The sequence below is a fragment of the Muntiacus reevesi genome, chromosome 3, assembly GCF_963930625.1.
Source record: "Muntiacus reevesi chromosome 3, mMunRee1.1, whole genome shotgun sequence".
Taxonomy (NCBI): Eukaryota; Metazoa; Chordata; class Mammalia; order Artiodactyla; family Cervidae; genus Muntiacus; species Muntiacus reevesi.
The window spans coordinates 197279438-197297822 of NC_089251.1; the positions used below are offsets into that span (position 1 = coordinate 197279438).

Below are 18385 nucleotides of genomic sequence, written 5' to 3' on the forward strand. Positions count from 1 at the left end.
ATGGACGGAAAGAAGGAAAAGGAAGTGAAAGGGGTAGGCATGGGACACTCAATAAGGGATTTTAAATGCCAGTCAAGTGCTTCAATTTTAAATGAAATAGGCAGTACAATGATATACTTTTATTCCTTATTGATAAAGATCACTTTGGCTACTGCTTGAAAAAAAGGTTTATGGAAATCCTGGCAGGAGCAGGAACTGCAGGTAGGAGTCTCTTTGAATGCTCTGGGTAAGACTGGAAGAGGCTGTTACTCAGGGAAGTAGGATAAGTACACAGATTTAAGATATGTCTTGGTGAATGAAACCAGGGGGTGCTTCTGTGAACTGTGTAGATGAGGATCAAGGAGTAGAGCTTCTGGAAAAGGAGAAATTGAGGTTGCTTCCTAGGTTTCTGTTCTAGCAAATGACTGAATCATGCCATTTGTTAAGATAGGAGATGTGAAACAGCAAGTTGTTGAGAGAATGGTAATCAAGAATTATGTTTTTGCTGTAATAAACTTGAGAGATGTACTAGACTTTCAGGTAGAGATGGCAAGTTTATAGCATATTTAATTCCAAGGGTCAGTCTAGAAGATACATATGTGAAGGTGATCAACATCTAGTTGGTATTTAAATTCATGGAACCCTATACATTTAGCTGGACATTGGTGGAGAAAATAATAATTCGAAAAGATTCATGCACCCCAATGTCCATAGCAGCTCTATTTATAATAGCCAAGACATGGAAGCAACCTAAATGTCCATCAACAGAGAAGCAGACAAGGAAGATGTGGTAGATATATACAGTGGAGAATTACTCAACTGTAACAAGAATGAAATAATGCTATTTGTATCAACATGGATGGCCTTAGAGATGACCACACTCAGTGAAGTAAGTCAGAGAGAGACAAATGTCATATGGTATCAATTATATCTGGATTTTTAAAAAATGATGTAAATGAACTTAATTACAAAGCTGAAATAGACCCACAGACAAAGAAAAAAAGAAAATGATGGATATCACAAGGGGAAAAGGGAGGGAGGGATGAATTAGGACTTTGGGACTAACAAATACATACTGTTATGTATACAACAGATAATGAAGAAGGGTCTACTGCATACCACAAGGAGCTGCACTTAATATCTTGTAATAGTCTATAAGGGAAAAGAACCTGAAAAATATTATATATGTATACACACATATATGTAAATGTACAAATATCTATGTCTATATTTTATACACGCACACACACACACACACACACACACACACACATATATACAACTGGGTCACTTTGCTATACACCTGAAACACAACATTATAGATCAACTAAACTTCAATAAAATTTTAAACAAAGAAATAAAGTAGGAGTCCTGAGAGAGAACCCTGAGAATGGTAGAGAGGCAGGTAAAACAAAAGAGGAAACTGGGTTTCTAAAAAATGGAAATAGTTCATTGAACCAAATACTACCGAGACGTGAGTGCAATGAGAAAACTGACTGTTGGATCTTAGCTATAAGGAGGTCACTGATGGTATTAACTGAAAGAGCTTCTGTAGAGCAATCTGCATGAGTCTCCCCAGAAAAACAGAACCAGTAGATTGTGTATATTGAAAGATTCATTGCAAGGAGCTGATTTATGTGAGTGTGGGGGCTGGTGAGGCAAGTCTGAAATTCATCTGTAAAGACATACTGTCAGTAGGGACAGGCTGGACGCCTTCTGCCAGGAGCTGCAATTGAAGTGCACAGGCAGGAATTTTTCTTCCTCCACGGAAAAATTCAGTCCTGTCTTAAAACTTCTCAACTGACTGAATCAGGCACATAGATTATCAAGTATAGCTCCTCTACTTAGCAAATGATGCCAGCGTTAAACTCATCACAGCAACACCTGGATTGGTGTCTAGCTGAATCACTGTGGCCTGAAACTTACCAAGCTGACACATAGAACTGACCACCATGTGCCTCGAGATGGACCGAAAACAGTTGCAATGGAATCAGTAACTAAAGACAAGCTTTTGGGAGAAGCTATTTTGCCCAGAGCATGGGAGAGGAGAAGGGCAGATAGATAAATAGCCGTTTGGCTTCTGTAGTTGTTTTGTTTTATGACTTATGCAGCAAAGTTTTATGTTTATAAGAATGAACCAGTAAAAACAAACGAACAAAAGGGATAAGATGATGTTGAAAGGGAATTTTGATCCAGAGGACATGCTGAGATTTTGGTTTTATAGACTAACTGAGAGTCCGATGTGTGTTCTTCTTTTCCCAAAGGATAAAACACCAAAGCCCCAGGACTAGTGATGGAAGATTACAGAGAGCCAGCTGGAGGACCATCCCAGACAAGGGCAATCTCCATCCAAAAGCTGCCTAAGGGGGTGCAACTTCCCACCACTCACACTGTGTACCTGAAAGTAATTTTTCTCCTTACAGCAGGGATTCCCAACCTCCAGCCCACGGACCTGTGCCTCCTGTAAGATCAGTAGCAGCATTAGATTAGACAAAAAGTACACAAAAGTGCTGCAAAATGGAGGGAACTTAAAGCGGCACTCCGTGACAACCTAGAGGGCTTGGAAGGAGGTTTAAGATGGAGGGGACATGTGCATGTCTGTGGCTGATTCCCGTTGACATTTGGCAGAAACCACACAACAATGTGAAGCAATTATCCTTCAATTAAAAATAAAATTTAACAAAATTCGGATCAATATTTGAAAAAAAAGTAATCCGCTTGAATCATCTCGAAACCTTCCCCCGAGCTCTGGTCTGTGGATAAACTGTCTTCCACAAAACTGGTCCTTAGTGCTAACAAGGTTGGAGACCACGGCCTCAGAGGATGTACTTACTAGATGCGAGCTTTCCTGGAGAAGATTCCTTGGAAAGGAATCTTGGTAGAATGAGACTACCTCAAAGTCAGGAGCTCTATCCTTGGTCAAGATCTGGGCTTTAGCCAAGCTGAGGACCTTACTGTGGACACTTTTCTTTCTTTTTTTTAAAATTTATTTATTTTATTGCAGGCTAATTACAATATTGTAGTGGTTTTGCCATACATTGACATGAATCAGTCATGGGTGTACATATATTCCCCATCCTGAAACCCCTCCCACCTCCCTCCCCATCCCATCCCTCTGGGTCATCCCAGCGCACCAGCCCTGAGCACTTGTCTCATGCATCGGACCTGGACTGGCGATCTGTTTCACATGTGATAATATATGTGTTTCAATGCTATCCTCTCAAATCATCCCACCCTCGCCCTCTCCCACAGAGTCCAGAAGACTGTTCTATACATCTGTGTCTCTCTTGCTGTCTCACATACAGGGTTATCATTACCATCTTTCTAAATCCCATATATATGTGTTAATATACTGTATTGCTGTTTTTCTTCCTGATTTACTTCACTATGTATAATGGGCTCCAGTTTCATCCATCTCATTAGAACTGATTCAAATGAATTCTTTTTAACGGCTGAGTAATATTCCATGGTGTATATGTACCACAGCTTCCTTATCCATTCGTCTGCTGATGGGCATCTAGGTTGCTTCCATGTCCTGGCTATTATAAACAGTGCTGCGATGAACACTGGGGTGCACGTGTCTCTTTCAGATCTGGTTTCCTCGGTGTGTATGCCCAGAAGCGGTATTGCTGGGTCATATGGCAGTTCTATTTCCAGTTTTTTAAGAAATCTCCACACTGTTCTCCATAGCGGCTGTACTAGTTTGCATTCCCACCAGCAGTGTAAGAGGGTTCCCTTTTCTCCACACCCTCTCCAGCATTTATTGCTTGTAGACTTTTGGATAGCAGCCATTCTGACCTGCATGAGATGGTACCTCATTGTGGTTTTGATTTGCATTTCTCTGATGATGAGTGATGTTGAGCATCTTTTCATGTGTTTATGTTTCATGTTATGTTTCATGTTAGCCATCTGTATGTCTTCTTTGGAGAAATGTCTGTTTAGTTCTTTGGCCCGTTTTTTGATTAGGTCGTTTATTTTCCTGGAATTGAGCTGCAAGAGTTGCTTGTATATTTTTGAGATTAACTCTTTGTCCGTTGCTTCATTTGTTATTATTTTCTCTCATTCTGAAGGTTGTCTTTTCACTTTGCTTATAGTTTCCTTTGTTGGGGCACTTTTCTTAAGAGATGGCTGCCTTGCTGTCATCAGATTCTCAAAGGGGCAATCACCTGAAAAGAACTACACATGGTGCTCAAGGGTCTCTCTGTTGTATAGCCTATTATTTAACTTGATGCTCTGAGCCTTTTTGTGCAAACATGCAGAGCAATGGACATGGAAAATAGGGACAACTGACAGGACAGAGAAAACAAATGTAGGAGGATGTGTTAAAGAGAAATTGAAGTATTGCTGCAAAATAGATGGCTGAAGTAGTAATATAAATACGCTTTTTATTTCAGCATGAATGCTTCATGTTTAACCTAAAATAAGCCTCCTGGTGTAATAGGGAAGAACAAATATGACTCCACATTAGATCTTTTTAAAATGGATTAGAACATTTATTTTTTACTTTAACCTTTGTATTCTATTGCTCAGAGTTAAGGATTTTGCTGATGGCCTGACATATACAGGAGAGCCCGTTCGGGGTTCTGACCTTTTAAGGGTATAGTGCTTTTCCTGCACATAGAGATACGAAATTACAGAAGAGAATAATATTTACCTTGCTGGAGATTTACAGGGACATTGTTACTTGATCTATGTGGACAGCTGTAAGAAGGATCCCAGGACCAAGAGGCTTTCAACAATTAACCATTCCCCTCCCTTACCTTGCCTTTTAAAGAGTTTTGCTAAATTCTGGGGAGTTCCGGGTTTTGGGACAGGAGCAACCAGTTCTCTTGCCTGTCCCTGCAATAAATATCTCTCTGTTTCAAACTCTGATGTTTCTGTTTATTTGGCCTCTTTGTATATTGGGTACACAAGCTTGCATTTGGTAATATTAGTTGTAACAACTATTATCAAGAGAAGAGGTAGCATGGGAATCTGGGTGCCCCAGAGATCCTGGATTAGGAAACACCCATGCCCTCACCCTAGATGTCTGTGCTTTTTGATAGAAGGGCTGGAGTGCAAGGCAGCTTCTCCTTGGTTTAATGGTTTGTTGGGGCATCTGTTCTAAGCATATTCTTTCTAAAAGTGCTTGTTCAAGATAAAGGCAATCTTTTCACAGTTCTAGAGTAATCTAGAGTTCTACCCATGTTTGTGACCTTCCTTATCTGCAAGATGGAGCTCTACTATTAAATCCAACCCAAACAATTCAGAAGAATGGAGTGTCTGCATAATTCCAAGGGAGAAACATCCCACACATTACACTGAGTTGAAATGTTTCTTCTCTTTCCCTCCTAGAACAAGGAAGGGAAGAGCTCTGTCATACTTCACCCCACTCCTGGGAAAGGACTAAAATTACTTTAGTACACTGCAAAGGTAAGTGATAGCTCAAGAGTTCTTCATTTTGAACGTTTTTTTGTTAAACTCAATCATCTCATCTCCAAACTACTTCATCCCTAAATAAACGTTCTTCTACATCTAGAGTGAATTTCACATTTTCAAATATGCATATGCCATTAAACTACAGAAATGACTTTAAGATGATTGAGATTGCATTCTCAGTGTCAACAACCTGATACAGTGTGGATAATGCCACTTGCAAACACACACCAGCGCCGATAATTTGTGTGGGTACTTACTATAGGAGCATCCGTAGACTTCAACTCTCATGCCAATCTTTCCGCTTGGATTCCACTGCAGGGGGACGAAGCGAATGAACCGGGCTCTCACGGAATGGAGTAACTTGTGATGCGTCACACTGTCAGCGTTCACGTTTCCTGTGAACCTCTGTGGGAGAGATGGGAGCCGGTGAGGTCTGTGACAGCATGGCAGCACTGCCTCCTGAACCTAAGGACCATGATTTCCTGCAAATGCTGTCTCCTGAGCCTAAGGACCATGATTTCCTGCAAATGTCTGTGGGAGAGATGGGAGCCGGTGAGGTCTGTGACAGCATGGCAGCACTGCCTCCTGAGCCTAAGGACCATGATTTCCTGCAAATGCTGTCTCCTGAGCCTAAGGACCATGATTTCCTGCAGATGCTGTCTCCTGAGCCTAAGGACCATGATTTCCTGCAAATGTCTGTGGGAGAGATGGGAGCCGGTGAGGTCTGTGACAGCACAGCAGCGCTGCCTCCTGAGCCTAAGGACCATGATTTCCTGCAGATGCTGTCTCCTGAGCCTAAGGACCATGATTTCCTGCAGATGCTGTCTCCTGAGCCTAAGGACCATGATTTCCTGCAGATGTCTGTGGGAGAGATGGAAGCTGGTGAGGTCTGTGGCAACATGGCAGCGCTGCCTCCTGAGCCTAAGGACCATGGATGAAAATCCAGCCATGTCATTCCATAACGTCCTGCAAAGAAAATCCTGTGTCTCAGGTCTTCAAAATGAAATCTGACTCTGGTGAAAGTTCTGCATTATGTGTTTTATATATATATATATATAGCTGCTGTACATTATTCTTGAAAAATCTCCTTCCCCAAAATTTTATAAGTCAATCCTAGTAAGTCACAAGGCATGAAACACAAAAGCTTTCCTAAGTAAATAACACAATGAAATTCTGATATTCCTAACACTGATAATCACTGTGGTATGGAAGATAACTAAAAAAAAAAATCTCTTCATGGAAGAAAAGGATTTTACAGGAGCGATTGTCACCATTGATTGAAGCCAGTCACTAAGCAAAGACTTTTTCATGATCATTATTACTATTTTATAGATTAAAAAGAAATCTGAAGCCTAGAGAGAGAGAAAAGAGGATGAAAACTATCTTCAAATCATCTAATTGGTTAGCAATTAGTCTATGATTCAATTTCAAAGTTGTCCTGTTCCAAAGCATATGGCTTTTCTACTGCCACTCACTTTTCAACTATTTCATTGTCAATTGTTCCACGAAGGAGAAAAGGAATCTCTGGTTTTTATGTAATTTATATTCATACTTCCTTGTGAAAGTTAAGCAAAAGAACACACAGCATGGGAGATTCTTGGTACACTAAAATTATGCCTCCTAGCCTTCATTTGGATGAATGGTTTCTGGGGTAGAAATTTTCTACAGATGGAATCCAAAGTCTCCTACCTAATCTTTTTTCCCCGCTGGGGTAAAATATGAATAACATAAAATTTGCCATTTTAACCATTTTAAAGTATATATTTCAGTGGCATGAAGTACAATCACATTATTATGCAACCATCATCCCATCCATCCCCAGAACTTTCTCATCATCCCGATTGTACCTAATCTTTAAGGTAGGATGTCAGATAGCACAGTGACTGCTTTGCTTCATTATGAATCATCACCAGGCTTCTTTTCCAACTTAAGCATTCATGGGTAAAGCCTTCATGCTAATGTTCTATCAACTCCAACCAAACCACTGGTGTCTCAAATGGCCAAAGAGAATACCAAGTAAAAGGATTTTATGCATGTAATGGGATCCATTTCAATGATTCAAATCTTAACTTTCATTGTATTCTCATAACATCTCTGAATCTAGGGTAATTTGACCAATCTGACATTTCTGCTGTACACAAAACACCCACTGGCCAGTAACTATGACATTGGAAATTTAATATAGTCACTATTATACATCACAAAGTGGCTTATGAAGAACAGAGAAGCTCACTTTTTACTCTGCAGCAAAACTCTCATAAGAGAATGATTTGGGGGATGGGAATTCCTTGAGATTCAAATCTAACTTTCTTCTCCACAGTTTTGTCAAAGATGTGGTCATTGTCTCAACCCAGAAAAAAACAAACAAACAAACAATGTTTCCCTTCAGCAGGCTTATCTTCCACATGTTCTGCTCCAACCTTAGCAACTGATGCAAATATAAAACCTCTTCACCCTTGGCCCACCTAGGAAAGACTCTTCCCTGCAGAATGCAGTTCTTTTCAAAACGTATTTCTTTGACACATGAGTTTGGGAGGTGGTTAAAGATTCTGGTGGTTTTTCATTCTTGGCTGCATTGAACATATTTCATGTTTTCCTACAACCAAACTTGGGAGACTTCAGTTCCGTTAATTGTGTTTCCTACAACCCACTCCCCAAGCATGCAGAGGCTCTGTATTTTCAGCATCCCATATAGAAACTGAACTTTAAACAGGAATTTATTCATACTGAGGGTGATGGGGGAATCCTCTCCTATGTTCTAAGTGACTTATAGGCTGAACATATCTTAAGATGGTATTCAGTAAAATAGGAATTAAAGTACTTTGGATCTTACCTTGTGGTAAATGCAGGGTTAAGACTCTTCCAAAATTCAATTTTTTTTAAAAAAAAAGAACACTTATAGATGAAACAAGCATGTCCATTAATAAAGCAAAGGAATGAATAAAGATGTAAATAGGGAATGTTGGACATGGGATCTATGAGGTCAAGGTTTAGCTTTAAGTACATGTTTAGTATGTAATGCTAGAGAAGTATGGATGTTATCAGATGGAGCACATATATATTTATAAATTTATATATATGAAACTGTGTTCTGAAAAACTGTATTGAATATTTATATAATATATGTAAAATGTAATAGTTACATGTTTAATATGTAACGCTAAGCAACTGTGGAGGTTATCAGATGGATAAGATAGGTACATATATATAAACTGGATTATATTGAAATCCTGGTTGTAAAATTCTAGATAAAAGGTTTATTTGGGGAGCTTGGAATCCTCAGGTGCCATGTGTTCTGAAGAGGGAATCCGGGATTCTCATGCAAATGGTCAGCGTCACGGCATCACTGTGTAACGTTGGACAAACAATTTATTCTTTCTGACTCTCACTCCCTTGCAATATTGAGATCTCAACATCTCAACATTTCAAGGTTTCCTACTATTCTAGAGTCATATTGTTTGCAGTTACATAGTCCCATGAAGATACATCTGAAAAACCCAAGGTCACAAAGTTTTGAGATTTCAAAGTGTGCAATGTATGATCCCAGAGCCCTTCTAGAGCTAGCAGTGTAAACACTTAAAGATAGAGGCAGACCAAATTTAAAGGAAGCCGAAACAAAACGCTCACCACGTTCACCAGTTCATCTTCCTACAAGGTCAAAGACATGCATTGCTTGGCAATATCAGAAGTTGCAGGCTGGGATGAAAAACAAAGAATCTTATTCTCCAGGTGCTTGGATCCCAAGGCTCTACTAAGGTGCTTTAAAAATATCACTCTCTCAATGCCAGCTCAGTTGCTGAAGATAGCAACTGAACAACAGTGGAATGACAGATGACTTCTCCCAGGAAACAATGGAGACCAACAAATGCTATAAGTGTGAAGCTCTCAACCTCACACTCTATATCCAGCAAAAAACAACTCTCAGATCTGAAGGGAAAATAACACAATTTCATTAAACAAAAGCTGTGACAATGTGTTTCCTACAGATCTGCACTGTTAAGAAGTACAACATAAGTTCTACACTCTAAAGAAACTGATTCCAGATGGAACATTCAGTGTACAAGAAGAGATGGAGAATAAGCAAAGTGGTAAATAGGAGGCTAAATATAAGACTATTGGTATTTCTTTTCTTAAATATTTTAAAAGTCAATACTCAGCTTAAAGGAAAAATAATAATGTACTGTGATGTCAATTGCAAATGTAGAAGTGAGCATGTGTCAATAAAACCACAAAGGATGGCATGTGGGATGCAGGCTAAAGAGAATTATACTGTTGCAAGGCCGTAAGATGATGTATAAAATGGTATGTCAATTTGAAGTAAATTTAAATAAGCCAAGAATGCATTAAAATAAACCAAAGAGTTATAGTCACAAAGCCAATATCAAAGAAGGAACACTAAAATATGATGACAACAGTGGAAGCACCAAAGCTCATTTAATGTGAAATGATAAGAAAAGAGAACTGAATAAATACAGAGGAGAAAAAATAAAATAATTTCAATATAGTAAACTTAAAACTTTCCCAGTGGATAATTACATTAAAAGAAACCTGAGTAAAACCTCAGTTAAAGGCATAAATTGTCAGGCAAAAAGGCATAAATTACTAGATAAAGAAGTAAGGCTTATTGATATACTTTTTGTATAATACTCTTTTAAAAATAAAGACATTGACAGGTTAAAAGTAAAATGAAGGGAAAAGACATTTCATGCAAATAATAGGCACTATAAACCTGGAATTTCTCTATTAATAGCAGACATTGTAAGCTATATTACAAGATAGGAAAGATTTTCAAAATTACAAAGGGTCAATTCATCACGAAGACAAAAATACCTAAATGCACCTACAACAGAGATTCAAAAATAGTCAGTGAGATATAAGATTCAACAATATTATCAGAGAACTTGGTTAATTAATGTTCATGGAATACTTCACTGAACGCTGATTATATATTGTTTTCAAATGCATGTGGAACATTGACTAACAGACTCTATATCCTACTCAATAAGTCCTGAAGAAACCATAGTTTGTTTTCTGACCACAATTAAATTAAATTAGGAATTGATAATAATAAATTACCTAGAAAACTTTCAAATATTTAGATGTTTACAAACACATTTTCAAGTAATCCTTAGGTCAATAAAAAACCACAATGGGAATTAGAAAACAATGGAACTTGAATAATGATAGAAATACTGTATCAAAACTTGTGCTTCTAATGAAAGCAGTCCTTAGAAGATAATTCATGGCTTTAAAGGTTTTTTAAAAGATATAATAAGGAGCTACTCCACGTTCAGTAGAAAGAGTGTCAGACTTTATTTTTTTGGGCTCCAAAATCACTGCAGATGGTGATTGCAGCCATGAAATTAAAAGACTCCTTGGAAGAAAATTTATGACCAACCTAGACAGCATATTAAAAAGCAGAGACATTACTTTGCCAACAAAGGTCCGTCTAGTCAAGGCTATGGTTTTTCCAGTGGTCATGTATGGATGTGAGAGTTGGACTGTGAAGAAAGCTGAGTGCCGAAAAATTGATGCTTTTGAACTGTGGTATTGGAGAAGACTCTTGAGAGTCCCTTGGACTGCAGGGAGATTCAGTCAGTCCATCCTAAAGTAGATCAGTACTGGGTGTTCATTGGAAGGACTGATGCTGAAGCTGAAACTCCAATACTCTGGCCACCTCATGCAAAGAGCTGACTCATTTGAAAAGACCCTGATGCTGGGAGGGATTGGGGGCAGGAGGAGAAGGGGACGACAGAGAATGAGATGGTTGGATGACATCACCGACTCTACTTGATGGAAATGAGTTTGAATAAACTCCGGGAGCTGGTGATGGACAGGGAGGCCTGGCGTGCTGAAATTCATGGGGTCACAAAGAGTCAGACACGACTGAGTGACTGAACTGAACTGAACTGAAAAATTATAATAAGAAAGATATAAAATTTAAAATCTAAGCTCCCACTCTAAGAAGATAGAAAAAGAGTAAATTGAACTCTGAAGAGTGTTATACTGGAATACTACTAATCCATAAAAGCAGTCAGCTTTTATAAAGGGCATATACTCTTTGATCCTATGCATATGAAGTTCCAGGGGATGCAAAACTAAGCTCTGATGATAGAAATCAAAGCAGAAATGTTCTTAATGACGACAGGCAGAAATTGCACAACAGCATTCATCACAATCTGATCATAACATCTTTGTGAGGTAGGAAATCTGTATTATCTTATTTTAAAGATGAGAAAACTTAGTTTGGGAGAGAATTTAAGTGGAATCATAAATCACAAGAGATTATCAAATTGGGACTGGATTATAAAGATTTTAACTAAAGCCCAATGACCCTTTTATTGCTTTCCAAGTAACACCCTCTTATGTCATGTTTCTGAAACCAAAAATTGCTTGGCCCTCTGCATATTTTACTTTACCTCACTCTATTTATCATCAAGAAGGTTTTAGCCAGCTTCCTCACTGAAGGGGCCACCCCGGCATACACACGCCCACCTACACACACACATTTAACTTTTCTGAATTTGCGACACATCTTACAATTGTGCAGCCAATAGCTATCGTGTCCCCACCTTACCAGGAAACCCCAGAAATCAGAGAGACTGATTCTGAACAGGAACACATGTGTCACTTGTCAGGGGTCTGTTTTGTTGTCACTCCACTACAGTGGTATCATACTGAGTTTGGGTCCAGGTTTTACACTGTTGTCACCGTATATATGTTATCATTACTCTCTTAAGAAACCACGCATATGGTTCATGATAAAGCTACTCATTGACTTTCTTCCTTTGCAGGAATGCAGTGCTAACATTGGTTTCTCTGTCTCCCTTCCTACTTCTAGAGTTAAAGGAGCTTGATCAGAGCTGTTAAGTCCCTATGTGCTTATAAAAGAAAACAGGCACACAGTGGGCTCACGACGTGGGGTGGGGGTGAGGGAATTCTTCATCCTGGGCAGGTAGAAGGATCCACAGGTAACTGAAGGGAAAGAGGTCGAGTAAGCCTTCAGCTGCTTCAGACACCCATTCCTTGACATTAAGCAACATTTTGGTTGACAAATGGAGGATCCTGGTGTCTTAATGAAGGTGTGGATGCTATTTTCCTGCTTTATTAGGCAGCTAATGGAGGGGGCATAAATGGTGAGGCTAAGGGGGACTCCAGCCAGCACTTATCAATGGAGAGTGGACCTGTCTTGGTTAGCTGCCATCAGAACATCTCATTTGGAGGCAAGAAATACGCCAGTTTGAGTGAATACACTATACCGACAGCTCTGACTGGCAGCTGGATTGCAAGCAGCCAGGTGCCACAGGGAAGATGTTGTTGTTTTCCTCACTGCAGTCTGGGCAAGAAATAACAGGTACAAGCCCCAAATTCTGCCTCAGTAACCTTAAGAGAAAATATCAGGATTTCTCAGGGAGATTTCTTATTTCAAGTCATGTGTCCTGCCAAACGTATCCCCCTGCCCCAGGGTCAGAATTAAGAGAGGTGTAAAAAGGGAGAGAAAGGGCATGAGCTTTGGGCGCTAATCTTAACAAATTCTGAGATTCGCTCTGTGGTCCCTGCAAGGTTCTTAGACCATAACTGCCTTGGAAATGCAGGTTGCATGTTATTTTAAACTGGGGTGTGTAGCTCAGTGTATAGAATGTGTTACTTTGTTTTGTTTAATTTGTACTGCAATATAGTTGATTTACAATGTTGTGTTAGTTTGAGATGTACAGCAAAGTGATTCAGCTATACATATATGTATCTATTCTTTGTTAGAGTCTTTTCCCTTAGAGGCTATTATGGAAGGTTGAGTAGAGTTCCCTGTGCTATACAGAAGGGCCTTGTTGGTTACCTATTTTACATAGGCTGTTAGTCGCTCCGTCATGCCCAGCTCTTTGCTACTCCATGGACTGTAGCCCGCCAGGCTCCCCTGTCCATGGAATCCTCCAGGCGAGAGTACTGGAGTGCATTGCCGTTCCCCTCTTCACGGGATCTTCCTGACCCAGTGACTGAACCTGGGTCTCTCACACTGCAGGCAGATTCTTCACTATGTGGGCCACCAGTAATAGTGTGTGTATCCCCTTCATGGATCAGTGTCTTGTGGTGAAGGGACCTGCGTAACTCAATGAAGCTATGAGCCATGCCGTGCAGGGCCACCCAAGATGGACAGGTCATGATGGAGATCCATCATGTGATAGATCCATCATGTGATGGATCCAAAATGTGATCCACTGGAGGAGGGAATGGCAAACAACCCCAGTATATTTCCTGTGAGAACCCCATGAACTATATATAAAGGCAAAAAGAAATGACACTGAACAATGAGTCTTCCAGGTCGAAAGGTGCCCAAAATGCTGCTGGGGAAGAGCAGAGACTCTACTAACAGCTCCAGAAAGAATGAAGAGCCTGGACCAAAGCGAGAACAATGTTCAACTATGAATATGTCTGGTGATGAAAGTAAAATCCAATGCCAGAAGGCAAAGTGGTTGTCTGAGAAGATTTTATAAACAGGTGAAGAAAGAAGAGAAACAAAAAGCATGGGAGAAAGTTCAGTTCAGTTCAGTTCAGTCACTCAGTCGTGTCTGACTCTTTGCGACCCCATGAATCGCAATACGCCAGGCCTCCCTGTCCATCACCAACTCCCAGAGTTACTCAAACTCATGTCCATCGAGTCGGTGATGCCATCCAGCCATCCCATCCTCTGTCGTCCCCTCTCCTCCTGCCCCCAACCCCTCCCAGCATCAGGGTCTTTTCCAATGAGTCAACTCTTACACCCAACTAAATGAAGAGTTCCAGAGATGAGCACGGAGAGACAAGAAGGCATTCTCCAATGAACAATGTAAGGAATGACTGCTTATTGTCACCCTGTTTATTTAACTTAAATGTAGAGCACATTTTGCCAGATGCCAGGCTGAAAGAGTTACAAGCTGGAATCAGTGTTGCTGGGAGAAATATCAGAAATAAGGAACTAAAGATCCTCTTGATGCGGGTGAAGAAGAAGAGTGAAAAAGCCAGCTTAAAACTCAATAAAGATCTTAGCATCCAGTCCCATCACTTCATGGCAAAATAGAAGGGGAAACAATGGAAACAGTGACAGACTTTTTTTCTTGGGCCCCAAAATCACTGTGGAGGGTGACTGCAGCCACGAAATTTAAAGATACTTGCTCCTTGAAAGAAAAGCTATGACAAAACTAGACAGTGTATTAAAAGAGCAAAGACATTACTTCGCTGACAAAGGTCCATATAGTCAAAGCTCCTTTTTTTTCCAGTAGTGATGTACAGATGTGAGAGCTGAATAAGAAAGAGACAATAAAAAAGGCTGAACACTGAAGAATTGATGTCTTTGAACTTTGGTACTGGAGAAGACTCTTGAGAGTCCCTTGGGCTGCAAGGATATTGAACCATTTGATACTAAAGGAAATCAACCCTGAATATTCATTGGAAGAACTATTGCTGAAGCTGAAGCTCCAATAGTTGGCCACTTGTTGTAAAGAGTGGACTCATTGGAAAATACCCCGATCCTGGGAGAGATTGAGGGCAAGAGGAGAAGAGGCAACAGAGGGTGAGATGTTTGGGTGGCATCACTGACTTAATGGACATTAACTTGGGAAAATTCAGGGAGGTGGTTGAAGGACAGGGAAGCTTAGCATCCTGCCATCCATGGAGTCATGATGATTTGGACAAGATTTGGTGACTGAACAACTGTGTACATGTTAATTCCAAATCATAATTTATCCCACCTCCCCGTTTCTGCTTTGGAAACCATAAATTTGTATTCTATGTCTGTTTCTGTTTTGTAAATAACTTTATTTGTATCATTTTTTAAAATTCCACATATAAGCAATACCATATGATATTTGTCTTTAGCTCTCTCTGCACTATTTACCCTAGCCAGGACTTGAAAGTGACCCAAGTGTCCATTGGTGGATGAATGGATAAATGTGTGTGTGTGTGTATTGTTGAGTCACTAAATCTTGTCCCTGTCCTTCAGGGACATGAGCTCAGACTCATGTCCATTGAGTAGGTGGTGCTATCTAATCTCACCCTCTGCAATGCCCTTTTCCTTTTGCCTTCAATCTTTCCCACCATCAGGATATTTTCCAATAAATCAGCTCTTCATATCAGGTGACCAAAGTACTGGAGCTTCAGCTTCAGCATTAGTCCTTCCAATGAATACACACACACACACACACACACACACATTTTTATTTATTTACTCATTTATGGATATTTTGGTTGTTGTTTTAGCTCCTAAGTCACGTCCAACCCTTTTGTGACCCTGTGGACTGTAGCTCGCCGGGCTTCTCTGCCCATGGGATTTCCCAGGCAAGAATACTGGAGTAGGTTGCCAATTCCTTCTCCACAGGATCTTCCCAACCCAGGCATTGAACTTGTGTCTCCTGCATTAGCAGTTGGATTCTTTATCACTGAGCCACCAGGGAAGCCCAGTGGAATATTACTCAGCCATAAAAAGAATGAAATAATGCCATCTGCAGCAAAATGAACAGACCTAGAGATCATCATACAAAGTGAAGTAGCTCACAGTATTTCTTAAAAGCACATAACAACATTCACTAATCCAAACCAAAAATGTGTAGTTGTTGCAAAACCAGTGAGCTGCACATAGGCTGACATCACTCATACTGAGTTGCTGAATGACCCTCTGTGAATGCACAAAGGGTCATGATGTTTATGGATCTTGTTTTCTCATCAGGAGAAGCATTAAAATAAAGTCTCCAGGGTTGTGATTCTTACATCACATGCCATTGCAAATGCCATTGCACACAGCAGATGCTCACCAATTCAAGCCATACTCTTAGAGAGAGAGAGAGACAGAAAGACAGACCTCAATAGCCGAGTCTTGGATACAAATATCTCTCTGTAAGAGTATATTTTGAAGCAATGACTTACTAATATCCTCCAGTCCCACATAAGGCATTTGTCAACCATACTTAAAATTTCTGAATGACATTCAAAGGCTCTACCCACAAAAGAGTGGAAATGTAAACTAAGGACTAACAGCCCAGAGCTAATTAGGAAATCAGCTTTTGGCATTTAATAAGATATATTTAATAAGGCAGGGGGTAATTAACATGCAAACCACAGAGTTATAGTTAAGATGGTTAAACCCACTCAGGCTTCCACGTTCCAAACTACTATTCAGGGGTTCTTGTTTAATTTATTTCTGACAGGCCGAGAGGAAAGTGAGAGGAAGGTATTAGGTGTTGACCACTGTTGGCTCACAGAGATTCTGAAATGATAGACTTTAAGGAGTTAAAAAGGATAATTAAGCTGTTGGAATTTTTTTCTAGCTTGTTTGCAGTACGTTTCCCATTATAAGTGTCTATGTGGTATGCATGCATACTAAGTCACTTTAGTCATGTCCAACTCTTTGCAACCCTATGGACTGTAGCACCCCAGGCTCCTCTGTCCATGGGATTCTCCAGGCAAGAATACTGGAGTGGGTTGCCATGCCCTCCTCCAGGGGATCTTCCCAAGCCAAGAATCAAACCCATGTGTCTATGTCTCCTGCATTGGCAGGCAGGTTCTTTACCACTAACGCCACCTGGAAAGCCTCTATGTCGTATGTCTACCTGTAATTTTATAGAAGAAGTTATTTAAAGAAATTAGGACCAGTCAGCTGGCCCTTGACCTGTATGTGAGTGTGGTTCCGTTTGAGATGCTGGAGACAGTCTCTATCTTGATCTGGGTAGTGGTTAGAGGGTGTATGTATATATTTATATTGGTCCAGGTAGACCCTCTAAATTCACTTTATATATAGAAAATGCACTTTAGTTTTTAAAGGTATATCTATTTTTTCAAATAGGAGATGCAGGTTTGATCCCTGGATGGGGAAGGTCCACTGGAGGAAGAAATGGCAACCTACTCTAGTATTCTTGCCTGGAAAATCCCACAGACAGAGGAGCCTAGTGTGTGGGAAGTGACATGGATCAGTCATCCTTTTTCCCAACTATTCAGATCAAGCTAGAAAGGTGGGACCATTCTCCATTCCTTTTTTCTTTTCTTTCTTTTGTTTTTTACACAATTTATTGCCATTTACTGGAGTCTTAAAGATTTACAATGTGTTGAATCCCACACTAACTCTATACTCCATTTCTTCACCATTCTCCTAGTGTGATGAACCAGGGCGATCCTCTGTAATCTGTATTAAAACTATTTCATCAGTAACTCAAGCACAAATAGACTTTCCTGAATTTCAAGAGTTATAAGCACCAGGAAAGGACATTGGTAAAGCTATTAAAAAAAAAAAAATTGAGGACTCCCCAGGTGGCGCTAGTGGTAGCAACCAGTCTGCCAGGGCAGGAGACATACGAGATGCGGCTTCTATCCCTGGGTCAGGAAGATCCTCCAGAGGAGGGCATGGCAAATGACTCCAGTGTTCTTGCCTGGAGAACCCCATGGACAGAGGAGCCTGGTGAGCTACAGTCCATGGAGTCGCAAAGAGTCAGACACGCCTGAAGCGACTTAGCATGTAGCAGCAGCACCGGTGGTCCAGTTGCTGAGAATCTGATTCCCAATGCAGGGGACACAGGTTCGATCCTTGGTCCAGGAAGATTCCACGTCACAGGGAAACTAAGTCTGTGAGCCACAACTACTAAGCCCAGGCACCACAGCTGCCGAAGCTGGCATGCCCTGGAGCCCATGCTCTGCACAACGAGAGAAGCCACCACGAAGAGAAGCTGGCACACTGCTAGCCCCCCTCTCCACAACTAGACACAGCCCACAGGCAGCGATGAAGGCTCAGCGCAGCCAAGGGGAAAAAAGAGAAGCTGAAGGACTTTCTAGTCACCGTTGGCTCTAACACGTAAGTTTTATTGATTTGAAGGAAGTTTCTGAATTAAGTTGATCAAAACTCTTCCTAGACCAATAGAAACATTATGCACACAATTAGCTACCATCTTCTTTACAACAATGTTTGTGTCTGGGTCATGTTTTACTAGAAAATAAAATACAATCAACTAATAGTGTAGAAATCATGCCTATC

At 40.4% G+C, this 18385-nt stretch overlaps 1 protein-coding gene across 2 annotated transcripts in view; it reads right to left on the reverse strand.

Annotated features, from left to right (window-relative positions):
- CNTNAP5 (contactin associated protein family member 5) overlaps nucleotides 1-18385 on the reverse strand; it is a 970694-nt gene that overhangs the window by 534118 nt on the left and 418191 nt on the right. For both annotated transcript variants that reach the window (XM_065927810.1, XM_065927809.1), the window contains exon 4: nucleotides 5655-5802. In XM_065927810.1, the coding sequence (XP_065783882.1) occupies nucleotides 5655-5802 (148 nt within the window). The remainder of the gene's footprint in view (nucleotides 1-5654; nucleotides 5803-18385) is intronic.